Source organism: Polyodon spathula, chromosome 2 (genome assembly GCF_017654505.1).
Source record: "Polyodon spathula isolate WHYD16114869_AA chromosome 2, ASM1765450v1, whole genome shotgun sequence".
Classification (NCBI taxonomy): Eukaryota; Metazoa; Chordata; class Actinopteri; order Acipenseriformes; family Polyodontidae; genus Polyodon; species Polyodon spathula.
In genome coordinates this window covers 30,787,994-30,803,268 of record NC_054535.1, presented here as the reverse complement: position 1 = coordinate 30,803,268, position 15,275 = coordinate 30,787,994, and the positions used below count along the sequence as shown (strand labels likewise).

At 36.0% G+C, this 15,275-nt stretch overlaps 1 protein-coding gene across 1 annotated transcript in view; it reads right to left on the bottom strand.

The window, feature by feature from the left end:
- LOC121295240 (glutamate receptor 2-like) overlaps positions 1-15,275 on the bottom strand; it is a 53,820-nt gene that overhangs the window by 20,051 nt on the left and 18,494 nt on the right. Inside the window, 1 exon segment of the mRNA XM_041219681.1 lies at positions 3,188-3,384. Within this exon segment, the coding sequence (XP_041075615.1) occupies positions 3,188-3,384 (197 nt within the window).

Here is a 15,275-nt window from a genome sequence, read left to right as displayed (position 1 = left end):
AATAACATAATCATACTAGGGGTCTAAATAATCAATAACACTGTTTTTTCTTGGAATTCATCATAAATATAAGATTGCATGTATTATTATTTGTAGGTGTCATTTATCAGCTATTTTGCTTTTGGTTAAGTTTAGCATCAATTCAGAACAATTCAGAACAGTTTGATCAATGTTTGACCTTAATTAGAAATAATTGCTGATAAATCTCAAAGCATGTGTATACAGAAGATAATTTGCATCAAAATACTACCTGATTAATTTTAATATATGCAGATATACATTGGTTCATGCAATATACCAATCATTTTAAGAGAAGAAAAAGGGACTTGTTTTCAAACATGCTTAACCAGATTGGGGAACAAGCCCAACTCTAAAAGTAATTTAACTACCGTAAAAACCAATGTATAAGTCGCTCCCCCCTTTTTAGCACCCCCTAAAAATACCTAGAAAATAGACTTAAACAAATGTTTTTATAGTGTGTATGTATATATATATATATATATATATATATATATATATATATATATATATATATATATATATATATATATATATATATGATATACACTGCATTTGCATTTTGAGAAATAAACTAGTGAGCGCTGAAATACATTATCCTAAACAGATTAAAAGTTGTTACATTAAGCCTGTAGGAACGTTGATTTTATAAGGAGAATGCAACTAGTATTTTAGTTTTTTGAACGAAACATAAAACAGAAGCTCTAAAACAGAAGCTTTATTCCAATTCTCAAATTTTGTTGCCTCACTGGCTTGCATATAAATATATATGCCGTCAACAATGTTTAACATGAAATGCGTGTGTAGTGCTAAGTGCTCTCTGATTTCATTTTGGTTGGATTTTTGGTGGATCTACAGTACATGTCAATTAAAGTTTTATCCACCCTACTGTATAGTAAGGACTGGAAGTATAAAAAACAATTAGTGTTTATGAATATAATGAAACACCGCAGTCACATGTATCAACATTGTTTAAAAAGAAAAAATTCTGAATATGGCATTTACAAATGGTGCTTTTATAGTAAAGTGCAGCTTTTTGTTCATCAAAACCACAACAAAGGCATTCGCTAGGTTATAGTTTTCTGAAAGGGATTGTCAGTTGCTCCTGATTTGTTAGCAGCTACTTATTTGATAAAAGTTATCATAAAATATCGGCGATGGCAATGAATTGTGATAAAGGCATGAGTTCCTCACCATGAAAGAAAAAGTTAAAGGACATGACTACGACCTCCCCGAGTCACAGCTGCATGCTGCCATTGTGGAGTTGCTGAAACAACAGCTCGGGGATTTGCAGCCCCTAATGAGACAAGTGATTCAGGAAGACCTTCACGGTTTAACGGAGATGCTTGATCGTTGGAAAAGGATTTGAAAACATTTACTTCTAACTTTGACAATATGTAGGTAACTGTTCGGGTGGTCAGACAGGAGTCAGCCGAAACCAGACTCACTGTTGATAAACTGCAGGAGAAACTGATACAGTACGAGGACAAACAGTGCCAAAATAATCTAAGGCTTGTTGGTTTAGACAAGGGCGAAGAGAAGGATGACTGACCCTATCAAATATATGAGTATAATGTATTGTTAATGTAATGTATACATGAGTATAAAACAATGTATTGGTTACAAAACCTAAAGAAATTAATAAAACATTTCAAGAACACTATTCCAAATTATATACATCCGAGACCACTACAGAGCACCCTGCTGTAAAAAGTTTCTAAGCAACCTAAACTGGATCTTGATCAAAGTAAACTTCTAGTTGCACCTATTACCTTAGAAGAATTAAAACAGGGAATTAAATCTATGCAAAAGCATAAGTCTCCGGGCTTAGATGGCCTCTCCCCGGAATTCTTGATAGCAATATAGGATATAGCTGGTCCTCTAACACTGAACTCTATAAACTACGCTATTGAAACAGGCTCTTTTCATAGGGAACAAAATACAGCTTTAATCTCACTATTATTGAAAAAAAATAACGATTCAAATGAACGTTCCAGTTATCAACCAATTTCCCTATATGCACGGATGCAAAGCTTTATGCTAAGGTCATGGTTTTCTAGATTAGAACAATATATTCATAGTTTGATTCACTTTGATCAAACAGGCTTCATGAGAGGGTATCTAGCTTCTGACAATATTTGCCGACTACTACGTGTCATTTGTGATGCTGCCTCCCACTCTGAATCTTGTGCAGTTTTTTTCCCTGGATGTGAAAAAGGCATTCGATCAAAGTGAGTGGCACTACCTCTGGTTGGTCTTGGAATGCTTTGGATTTGGTCCAGGCTTTATTTATGTGGTGTAAGTACTATATAATAATTCTCTGGTGTCTGTGATGACTGGTAGCTGTCAATCTCTCCCTTTTAAACTTCAACTGGGAACGCGTTAAGGGTGTCCTCTCTCCGATGGCTGTGTTCTGGGACAGTGTAGCTCAAATTATTACTCAGCTGACGGAGGTTCTGATCATAAAAAATTTGGTTGTATTTCTATTGAATGATGACTCCTCCCTGGGCCTTTCTCTACTCCAGAGCAGGGTTAACTGTAGCCAAGAAAACAATTTTACAGCTTTGGATAGACTCTACTCCTCCTATGATTGCTACCTGACTCTAGGGCTTTAGAAGCATTGTTTTTTGGAATGCTCCACAGCCAGGATTAATAAGGTACGTCTGACAACTACACAGGCATGGAGTGCAACCAAGTGCTGCCGTTTTGGCTACGCTGATGTTTAAACGACATGGGCTTCCTTTCCATTACCTTCATACTAGCTTCTATTTTTGGTATGTAATTTTATTTTTAGATAACAATTTTGTAGTAACTTTTTCTTATTTAGTTTTTTTTTTTATGCTTTGTTTCTGTTATTAAAAAAAACAAAAACAAAAAATCAATTGATCACAAAAAATATATATACTGTACTGCAGTAATAGGTACAGCACAGGGGATCTTTGTATTATGTAATGAGAGAATTCTAAAATATTGAATGTTCTCGTAACAAATTAACATGACTAAAAACAGATACAACCACTTCCAAAAAGAAAAAAAATAGTCTCAGTCTAGCTGTCTTGTCATTGCATTCACTTACATATTATTTTCCATGAAACAGCACACCACTATTGTCATCTGAAGTGATTGCTGACAGAATGCAGACAAGAGTAATAACTAAAAAAGTGCATACCTGTTCCATAATGTCTTTCACTTTGTCTTGCTCACAGTCCAGAATCACCCTCCTTTCTTTCTTGATCTCAAGATCTTGAAACAGAGAGCGGTAAGCTTCGTCTTTCTTTTCATCTTTGAGGTTGCCTACATTGATTGCTGTTACTTGCCATTTCTTTTCAGCAGCAGTATCCAGTACTACTTGCAGTGTTGATAAACCTGAAAGAAGCAATATGATAATTCATAAACTAATTTCTTTAAAACAATATATAAACAGGTTTTTAATGTATAAGTTATAATATTTATTAAGATGTTTCAGATATTGTTAAACTGTGTAGAATATTTCTGCTAAAATTAAAAAATAAAACATTCAGTAACCATTCAATAGTTGGACAGCTATTGGACCTTTGCATTCATGAGGTATATACATAACCATATTTAATATTACATATTAGGGATGAAGGTCAGTTGTTTTTTTAATTAACTCTTTAAGCTGTTTCTGATGTTGTGACAGGAGAGACCTGTGCTGGCTATGGTCATGGCAATGCCACAGAGAGGTTGGGTGAGGGTGTGTCACTTGGCTCTCTCTCTCTGAGAGGTCAGGAGGCACATCTTTGGGGGACAGTCGACCAATAAATATTATGCTTTGCTATTCCTTCGCTCTTATCCTTCTACAAGAAACAACAGCGGGAGATCTGTTTGAAAACCTGGATTAAAAACAAAAGAATGACGAAAAAACACTGTTCTTTTCAAATTTGGTTATGTTCAGATCGCAAAATGGTTATTTTTTTTTTAAGTCAGAAATCGGCAATTGAGTGTAACATGTATATAACATGTAAATAATTACACATTTTTAGGTGAGCAAACATGGACCAGTTGGAACTTTAGACCTTAAGAAGACAGGGACATCTAAAGAAATTGATTGGAAGAAATATTTTATTTGTCAACAAGACTATGTAACAAATAAGCGAGATAAAATTCTAAGAACTGCAACTGAGGATGGAATAATCCGCTTGAAACAGTGACCAAGTGAAAGGATACAATACAAAGATGTAGAGTATGTTGACACTATTGATCATATTCAAGTATACTTGGATGAGGCATCTGACAGTGTTCAATGGCACAAAACACGCTATGCAGCTTTCACCAATGTTACTGCCATTAATCAAACGAAAAAAACATTTTTAAAATACTAGAGAAATTGAAGCTACAGCTACAGATGAAGGCAAATATAGCCATGACCCCACAACAGCAGCAGTACTTGCTTCCACAGAAGTTCGCTTATGCCTGTGAATTGGAAGAAGTGTTTATTTCACCAGGATGGGAAAAGATTTGTGGCATTCAGGTCCTGGACACATCTAAAAATATTCTACATCTTGTTTAACATGACTATGCGATGCAGACTAGCGGGAGTCAATGACTTAATTGCTGCAGAAGGTGAATATCATCTCAAATGCCTGGCAAGAGGTGAAATATACTCTTTATCAACAGCCTGGGATTGATAATGTGAACTTATCTCTGAGTTCAACACAGAGCCTGGAGTTTACAGGAGTCATCATTTCTAGGCCAAGCTTGACAAGTTGCTTCAAGGCAGACCATCGTGTGTTCGTCCTCTGAACTCTGCTAAAACACTATTGATATATCCTGATGCAACAGCCAATGTTGTTCTATAGAATCTGAAGAAAAACATGGATGACATGCAAAATTTGCAGGAAGAGGATATTGGTTTGACCAAAGCCTCATGTGAAACTGCAGACTTATACAATGAATTACTTAGCTGGCTATATGGTGTGGTCAAGGCAGACACCACAGAGTCTCTGAGTCATGATGTAATTGGTGGCATTGATCTGATTCATGCTGAAAAGGTTGTACCAGAGAGTTTATACTTATTTTTACGACTTCTGTGCTTGGGTGATGATTTTGGGGCCACTGAATGGGAGGAGGATAAAACCCTCACCATAAAAATTCTCAGCACTGCTAAAAAAAATAACCAATTATTTTCAAAGCAAAAATAGTGACAATGAATGCAGGGGGTCAAAATAAGCCGGCGATCGGCGCAATCCACTGCATAATACTATATTTGCCAGGTTACTTTATTTAAAAAAAAAAAAATACTAAGATTATTTTCGGGTATTATCATTCAGTCAATTTGTGTCGTATTATTATACTGTAAGGTGATCTATAGTACATAATAGCTATACATATGCAAAAAAAAAAAAAAAAAAAAGCGTATTCCTTTTGTTGTGATATCATAACAATATGTATCCAGGTGCTTGTGAGAGATAGTGGGAGTTCATAAATAGAGGCTGTACGACTTTAAGAAGAAAGGCGTGATGGGATATCAGCTGAGCACTTATCAGCTGACATACAAATGCTTAAGTGCAGAGTTGCTGGATTATTACACTCCGGTTTCATGCAACAGTTATGATGGTGATGTGCATGTCAGTAAAGGTGCATGAGTACTGTAAAAATGGTTAAAATGCACAGCTGCATTAAAAAAATGTAGAACCGTGAATAACAAAAATAGACGTGGTTTAACAAAATGCCCTGGAAACTTAACATAAAGAAAACAATTTAAATGAAGCAGTAAGTTCAATAATTAAGCTAAAAAGGAAGTGAAAAGGTTACCACATTTTTTTTGTGTACTCCAACAACCCTGCGTTATCTTTCCCCAGTCAAATCATAGAGTGCCTAAATAAGCAAGGTAATTTACCATCATAAAAAACATTCATGAAAAAGAACATGTAGAACATAAAGTGCAACCAGATATAATCAACGAAAGAAAACACATTATTCAAATTCTTTGTCGTATTATATATTTAAGGTAAGGCAAGTTTATTTTTCCGTTAAAAGCGCTCCCGGCTATAACGTTCTGCTGCCCGGCTGTACAGAATTCCAGGGGAGAACCCTGTGTGCCTTGACATGGATATATTCAGCCGCATCATCATTGCGATGGAGAGTGGTCGTGAGGTTAACATGGAAGAGCTCCTTCAACAGGAGCTATGTGCAGTTCCCTTGTCACCTGTCACAACAGACTTGACACTTAGGCATACAAACAAGGCTGAACTTGCTAGCATACTTGTGGAAGCTGTAACAGAGACAGATTTGAGTGTATCACATCTAAGTACACGCACAATCATTGGTGGAATGGCCTTAGTCAAGATGCTTAGGTTGAAAATGCCATCACTATAGTGGCCCTAACTCCTGACCCTCAGCTTCCAAGCCCATCAGATTGGGGCTGTAATTCGCTTGATCGAGCCAACACCATTAAATATCATAATGCCAGGCGTAAACACGAAGCAAATAAGAAAGCAATAAGATGGCAACAAAGCAAAGCACTGAAGAACTTAGACCTAAGGTACTGTGCTCAAGGTGGGGCTCTCACAAAGTAAGTAAGTTAAATTAATTATGTATTTCATTATTGCTTAGTTCATTTCTTTCCACGCTACCTGCCCTTAATAAAGCTACAATTAGCAACGTTAAACCATGGCCATTTCTTAATTGAATAATATTTTCTGATAATGAAGAAATGAGCTCAAAACAATTTTTTAGCTACAGTATACATTCTTTAAAGGAAATTGATCACTTCACTGTGTAAGGGATACAGTCACTACACTACACACCGTTTGTTTCACAAAGATATTCTGTCTGGGGAAAATAACAAGAAAATTGCAAATAAGGCAGAATTGGCAAAGAAACAATTTGAGAGGATTAATTATGGGTTTACATTAAAATGGGCGCTATTTAAATTACAATCGGGTAATACATAGTAGTGAACCTGTTTTAGAGCAATGAGTCAGTCAACACGCCTTTATCAGTGTTTCATCTGTTATCCTGGTTATTATTATAGTGCCAGCAAAGCGGTAAACTTAATTTGTTGAGTACTGTACATAGGATTACTCTCACATGACATTGCTGGACTGTTATTAAACTGTTTCATATTTTTATTGTTATTGTTATGCCAGCAGTAAGCTAAACAGGTCTTTTCAAAACACCTTTATTTGTAGACAGAACTACAGTGTTAGTGGAAGACTGTAAAGATGATTCTTACAACTGTGCTGGACATTTGTTTTCTGAAGTGTTGTAATATAATTCTTAGATTTTCCTGTTTATTTTAATGCCAGCAATGAGTCAAGTGATGTGTATAAGCATTATGGCAGGTTTGAAGTGTCTTCTGGTGCTTTATTACAACAGTCTTATAAAAATCAAATAAAAAAATCTGGAAATATTTATTCATTTACTTATTTTGACGAGCAACATTATATGTATTTTCAAATGCCATATTTAATTATTAATACATTGATAAAAAGTAGGAAAAAAATGGAATTGGCAATTTTTGAAAGAATGGAACAATCAGTAGCCCTAAAGAAGGTTACATTTGAAGGCAGTGCAGACGCCACTGTTTTATGCAGTAGTATAAAGCAATTTTATAAAGGCCACCACTTAAGCATGCAGTCTAGATCTATGATAACAGCTGACAGGGCTGCATTTATCTCAGACAGGCTTCATGAAGGTAAATACACACTTCATAAAAACGCTAGATTTATTTTCAAAATTGTTCAGTACAACAAAAACAATACATTAAAAGGGTTAATGTGTGGCCGAAGGTTTTTCATTGACAATTTAAAATGACAAGTTTCTCAGTATCTGAATAGCTTAGAGGTGATGCTGGCGAGGCGCTCATGGAAATGTTAGTCGTCATAGTGCTGAAACTGGCAACGCCTTTTCATTGTACAAACAAATTCAATTTCGGTTTTATCCTTTGTTTGGCTTCTGTTTGGGAACCATTGCATCCTTATTACATATGTAGGACACATTGGGCCTCATTTACAAAAGGGCATTTGGAGTTAATGAACCCGTAAAGTAGTGAGCCTAATGTGCGTGATAAATCTAAATTTAATCCCCCACTTACTAACTGAGAATGCATTAATTTACGTGCACAGTATTTGGCTAATTTACATACCATGCCATGCACACTACATGTATTGTGAGCGATAATTGAATATTCACGATAATGTCAGAGACTTACCCGTGACCACCGTGATATCAAAAGCCCCAGTAGTCCCTGCATATCTTTTGGTCAGTAGCTTAATGTGAATGTGGAGGTGGCTTACATTGACCGAAAATAAGATCAACAGACACAACACTCAGCAGCAGGACAGGCAGAGACAACGTAAAGTGAAACTGCACTGCTTTTTAATTTTAACATGTATTCATGTTCAATAAAAAAAAAGCCATTTTCCTTTCTAATTTAATGCATTTAAATACAATAAAAGTAATGTTGTGCAATTGCATGTACTTCATTTGTTCTTCTTACTCAAGAAATATTAATTGGTGAGACATAGCCTCAATTTTTTTCCTTGTCAGCATTGTCACCCTGCAGAACAGGCTCCATGGATCGGAGTGACAGTGATATGTGTGTACAATCAATAAAATTTTTATATAATTCCCTGTGAGCTTTAGCAGGGATTTTTTTGTGTAAAGTAGTACATTTGAGTGTATTGGCCTACATACAATTTATATAGACATTTTCACGTACATTACGATGTATATATTGTTCACGGTGCGGACCACCAACTGAACAGTCTTAACTTAAATGGCCATTTCTGCCAGATTTTTTCATTCAAACACATTTTCATAACCAAATAATTCAGCAAGTGTATTTATTTTGCTTCAGTGACTCAAACAAACAAATCTGTTGAATTGATTCACTAAACTGAATGAATCAAACAAATCGAGTCAGTAACAAAAACTGAACATACATCATTAGTTTTCAGGCCAGAAAAAGAGGCTTAAATAGAGCATCTATCCGTGGTTGTCCAAACAAACTAATTACCGCTCACTTTAATGTGCACAATACAATTATCGCCCTTTAGTAAACACGGTGTGAATGAAGCTCATCTCATTATTCGGAGCGGGGTGCCTCATTTAAATACATTATCATTCATTACCACACAAACCGCACATTCACTCTGATTACCATAGTATGGGACAATAAAATGAGTGTGCACCGTAATATGCCCACTGTTTCGTGTGATAATTAATACAATTGAATACGGTAATCATTAACAAGTACAGTAATTGCAATTATTGTACACGATAAAGTTTAGTGCCCTTTCGTAAATGAAGCCATTAACTGCATTAGATTTAGGACAAAAAAAAAATATTTTGAAAATATATCTAATGTAGCATTACAATCAGTATTACTATTACATGGTTCTTACAACAGACAAACACAAACAAAATACCAATCATAAAATCAGTTTAAAAAAAAAAAGTATAAAACACAACACTTTTGTTAAGACTTTGTACAAAAATGTTGACTTAATAACAAAAAATAGCAGAGAAGAATAAAATAAACATGAGGAAGGGTTTGATTTACAATCGGAATAGCTTGGTTTGAACCTAGAGGTGTGGCAACTATGGGCTGTTATGCAAAAGCTATATATATATATATGTTCCAGATAACAACATTTAAACTGTACAGATCCTTCAAAAGTACATCATTATAAAAACCTTACTCATCATATGTTGCCAAAGTACCCTTTTTTCACAGATAAATTCAGTGTTTAATTCAGAATAAAGTGTTGTTTTTTTAATGTAATGCTTTAATTTACGATGCATATACAATAATATATTAATATATGAAGATACGGTGAGGTGTAAAATCTACATTCAATTATTAAATGTACTTTAAAAATCCAAATCCAGCTGCACAATATAAATGCATACATCCTGATAAAATAAAGAAGGTTTGACCTACACTGAGATGCTGCCAATACATGTCTTCCTAAGGAGACTCAAACTCCTCTACAAAACATGCATCCCTAATACTGATTTTATCTCCAAAAAAAACCCCACCATGCAGTAAGAATGATCTAACCACGAGACTGTGACCACTCCAGCAAGACTACCTCTCCTCCAGCTGAAATTTTACATGGTGCAGAAATAGCAAAAACTGACATCCTTTTTACACAATAATAATGCTTTGGAAATAGATTCGCTCCATTATGTGGCAACAGTTTTAAAAAATCATTGCTTCTCAGTTTTCCCCCTAGAAAACTTGCACTTTTTCTTTACATATTAGTATTTTTCATTACCTGGAAAACCTGCAATTTTCCTGTGTAGTACAGTAAATGTTTTATTACCTCAGTAACATTTTCCATGAATTATCCTCTGCCAGGGATATACTCCCCTGCGACGGAAATATTGTGGAGACAGTCATATTTATGTACATACATATGTCACACATGTTTGCATATATCTGCAGAACAGCTTATAAAACTTCCATGTAACTTGGTCCTGGGGGTATATGGGGCTTTCTATCTGTCCGTAACTTATACTTCTATTCACATTATTCTTGGTACAATTTGAATTTACATTTTAAGTTCTGATGAAAACTGCAGGTCTAGTCCTTGCATCTGAAAATCTTTGGTTGTGCACTAGAACTACACAAATTAAAAAATGAGCTACTCTATGACTGAATATGTCTCATGAAGATTAAAACTTTTAAATGCCTATATCTCAGAAAGTTAGTTTATCATAACCATGGTTCCCTGAAATAGAAATGTAATCATTGCTGTATGGCTAACCTCCTAAAGACACAAATCTTTAATATTGTATACTAAAGCTGATCTCTGCATCATTTTTCCTTCAAGCCTGCTGCAACCGTGGACACAGTGAACTTGAAGGTTAATGGTTACATTTCTATTTTAGGGAACAAGAGTTATGATAATAAACTAATGTTCCTTTTCAAGTAAAAAATGTAGCCATTACCATATGGTTGAGTGTACCAAAGCGATCGCAAGAGCAAGATTCCAGAACGACTGGAATGCTACAAGGATAAGCCAAGAGGCAGCCCTGTGCTTTACCATATAGAACCCCAGTAACAAGTAGCTAGGGGGAAAATAATTGTGTTGTAAGGGTGGAGAGGGAAGCCACTCTTCACACTGCTTAGACAGGGCTTGACTATGGGACTTCACTCCATATCAGACAAAAAATAGTTTGGACTGCCTCCAACTTTTCGTCTTGTCAACGTAGTACACCAGGGCTGAACTGGGCAAAGCATATGAAGCTGCCAATCTCTGTCAGACTGGAAAGTTGGATGGAAAGCCTCCAGTTCCACAGACTGGTTGACATGGAATGCACCCTATATAGGTGGGGGAATCCTCAATGTCTACTAAACACCAGGGGAAGGGGAAGGGAATTGGTATCCAATGTGCCCTGCAGGGGTGGGGTGGTGGTGGGGTTACTGAGACCCCCAGTGCACAAGCTACTATAGCCTGCTCAATATATCGAAGTTCTGTGACCGGTACATTGACGTAGAGTGGAAACAAAATAATGATCCATTAGCCCTAGCCACAGGACAACCTGTAACCCAATTATTGGTTCCTAAGCCTTTCCAAGCTGAGGTCATGTGGTTAGCTCACGACATCCCTTGTTTCGGACATTTAGGTAGTGTGAAACCATTGGAATGAATATTGACTCGGTTTTATTGGATGGGAGTTTAAAAGGAAGTAAAGAAATATGTGGCAAAGTGCCAGCAGTAAGCGCCTGGGTGGGTTCGCCCAGCCCCGCTGATCCCATTGCCCCCTATTGAAACCCCTTTTGAAATAACTGTGATGGATATAGTGGGTCCATTGACTCGTTTTACTCTGCATATGCATATTTTAGTAGTGGTGGACTATGCGACAAGATATCCAGAGGCAATAACATTGAGATCCACTTGTGCATCAGGAATCATCTAAGAGTTCAGATAATGTTGAGAGTAGGAACCGCCAAAGAAATTCTGACTGATGAAGGAACTAACTTTATGTCTAACTATTTCAATGAAGTGTATATATTGTTAAAAATCTGGTCCATTAGGATCTCAGACGGACAGACTGGTGGATCTAATCAGACCTTGAAACAGATGCTGAGGCATTTTGTCAACCAAGAGCAGAAAAATTGGGCCAAACTTCTTCCCTACCTCATATTTGCAGTATGAGAGGTGCCGTAAAGCTTAACAGCGTTTTTTCCCTTTGAGTTACTGTAAGGGGAAACAAGCCAAGGTATCTTTGATCTTTTAAGAGAGGGGTGGGAAGACCAAACTTACAGTTCCAAAAATGTAGTGAAATACGTACTGCTTTTAAGAGACTGCCTAGGAGTGGTTGGTCGTTTGGCACAAGAGAATTTAAAACTAGCTGCGACAGGGTAGCGTCAGGGCCTGGATGTTAGTGGCATGGAGAGAGACTCAGAACACAGAAGCTGCAGGTTAAGCACTAACGCACATGTTTATTTATAACAAATAAACACAGAACGGACATGAAAAAACACATTAACAAAATGAAAAGGCACAAGAAATGAAGAAATTGGGTTTGGTGTGTGGCAGCTTCTACTCTTTCAAAGAATAAGACTTCCACTTCCTGGATCATTTCATTTCACTAGATTCTTCTGGGTCAAAGCATGTAACTGCCTTCATGCATGTCAGTCAATATGGCAGTCAGCTGGTTAGGTAATGACAGGAAAGAAACTACTGGAGGGGTGGTGTAAAGGCTGTGTAAGTGCAACACAAACTAAAAGCATTGCTATCATGGGTTATGCATGAGAATATAGAGCATTTCCAGATTCCTGTTAATTCACCATGATATTTTCTTCTTATTTTTTTTTATAAATAATATGGTGACGCTCTTGTTTTTATTGGCATGTTTTTGCTGACAAAACATGACCGGCAAATTTCCAAAACCAATTTTAAATGAACTTGTCCAATTCCAGTAACGTCAACATAGCTGACAGGAAACTACTTTGTGGCAGTACGGCTTGTGTAAATCAAACCATTCTCAGAGAAAGGCAAAGAAAGCCAGAAATTCTTCACTCAAGAATGTAATAATTCTTAAAGAGGTTGTGGCAAATTTTGATATATTGTTTGGTGAAAAAAGTGCTTCAATAAAACAGAGAGAAAAAAAGGGAAGAAGTAATAGCACATGTCAACGCTCTCCCGCTTAAAGATATACTTCTAATAAATCATCCTCGTCCTGGCACAAAGCTCAAGCTACAGCAACAGAGTTTGCTGTTCTTGAAAAGGAAAAACTAACTGAACTCAGTAAGGTGCTTAAGTTAGTCAGATATACATTTCTTTCAGCTTTCAAAATAATACATCATTGACAACACAAAACACATATACACTAAATAAAAGTGACAAACAGAAACTGACAAAGGCAGAAATCTAGCAAACAAAAATAGAATAGAACAACTTTAATCTTTCCCATTGAGAAGTATGAGGTATTTGTATGCTGGTGAAAGCCATTTACTGTTATCAAATTGTTTTATTAATCAGTTGAGGAGATGCAACTGAGGGGAAAATAAGATGTTGTGACAGTACTGCTCCCGTCACGATAATGGAATTACCATGAAAGTAAACGTTATTTAAAAAAAGCACAATGAGATAGTACTAGCCTCTACCACTGCAGAAAAACAGACGGTATTTTGTATGCATAATCCTTGACATGTTGTTTTTTTTTTTTTTTTTAAACATGTTTACAGTATTTCCAAAGAATTGAATTACTTTCTGACTCGGAAGGCTTTCTTGCCAGCTTTCTCAACTCACTTCCTGTGCATGTGCGGTTGTGACTATGGAGACCAATAGTACAGCAGCTACTACAGTCCTTCACATCTTATTGGCTCCCTCGCACTTAGTGTCATTCCACACATCAAATTATATTGAATCAGTAACAACTCTTTTCAAATGTGACTGGATCTAACTGATGTTTGTCAACAACACAATGACTGGTTCTGTATGAGTGCAATCCAGTCATTGCACAACCAGCTAAGATGTACATTACTGCTTCTCTGCAGCTGATGAAGGAGAAACAAAAGACGTTAATCAAAATATTTTTTTAATTTATTATCGTTGGACAGCGAAATTTACAAATTTTAACAAATCTATTGACCAATGGGAAGACTATATTAACATGAGAATACATTTGTAAAACACAGATGGAATTCATCAGCAATCCCACAATCCAAAGCTGGAAGCCACACCTTGTTTGTGTGGCTGGTAGTTTTGAGTTTTGTTTAAACTCAATGACACAGACTGACAAAAATTACAGATCAGGCTCTGGAAGGGCTGGTTTCAGGGGTGCAACCAGCACTGTGAGGGTTTACTTGGTCGTGAGCAGAAATAGATACTACAGGCAAACCCCAATGCCTCACACAAACTCATAGCAGCTCATGATAGAGAAGGTGTAAAGGGAGTCATGTCCAAGGGCCACATGCATAAAACTGACTGCTTTACCAGGCCAGTAATTATGTTTAACGTAATAATAGTTTACCCAGTTAGTCATAAATGCAATTTAGTGTCATAAAAAGTCAGGATCGTAACTTGTAGTTGAAGTGCCATTTGTGACCAATTTTCTCATTGGCATATTTCCGTATTTTTCTTCAAGGTGTATGGTGCTATTAATAGACATTTATCATCTTCATAATTACTATAAACCTCAGACCACAATTCAAGTGTTAGGAGTACATTTTTTACACTAATAATTATTATGCTTTTTTTTTTTTTTTTTACTTAACGAATTACAACATAACTTTTCATAGCCACTTTCTTCATCTTTTAAAAGCATCTCATTAGCATCTAAAACTTAGAAGCCATAATGCCACAGTGTAAACGCCAGCGTAAGTAGGGGAACATATTATTTGCTAATTCTCTCTGAAACAAATCACAAAGAAAAATCACATCTAAAACCATTAACAGCCAGTAAAATAATCTGCCAGTAGTTTTAAATATCCCACCTAAATTAGTGCCCAGTTTTTGTTTGTTTTTTCAAGGCAATGAAATTCCTTAATCTTTTATGCATATGTCTCCAAATGTTTATTTTTTTGTTTGTTTAAAAATCCCATGGCAAAAATGTACATGATTGTTTTAACATTTCATTTCAAGACCTGTATCATAAGACAGTTTAGCCTGCATATTACCTCCTTTCCTTCTCACACACAGCACTCTTAACAGGGTTTAATAAAAGAGCATGATATTGTAAATGATTTATGCAACTGATCAGTGAACACACAAAAGGGAATTTTGATATAAAAAAACTGTAATATTGCACTCTGTTATGCTTATTGATAGCGAG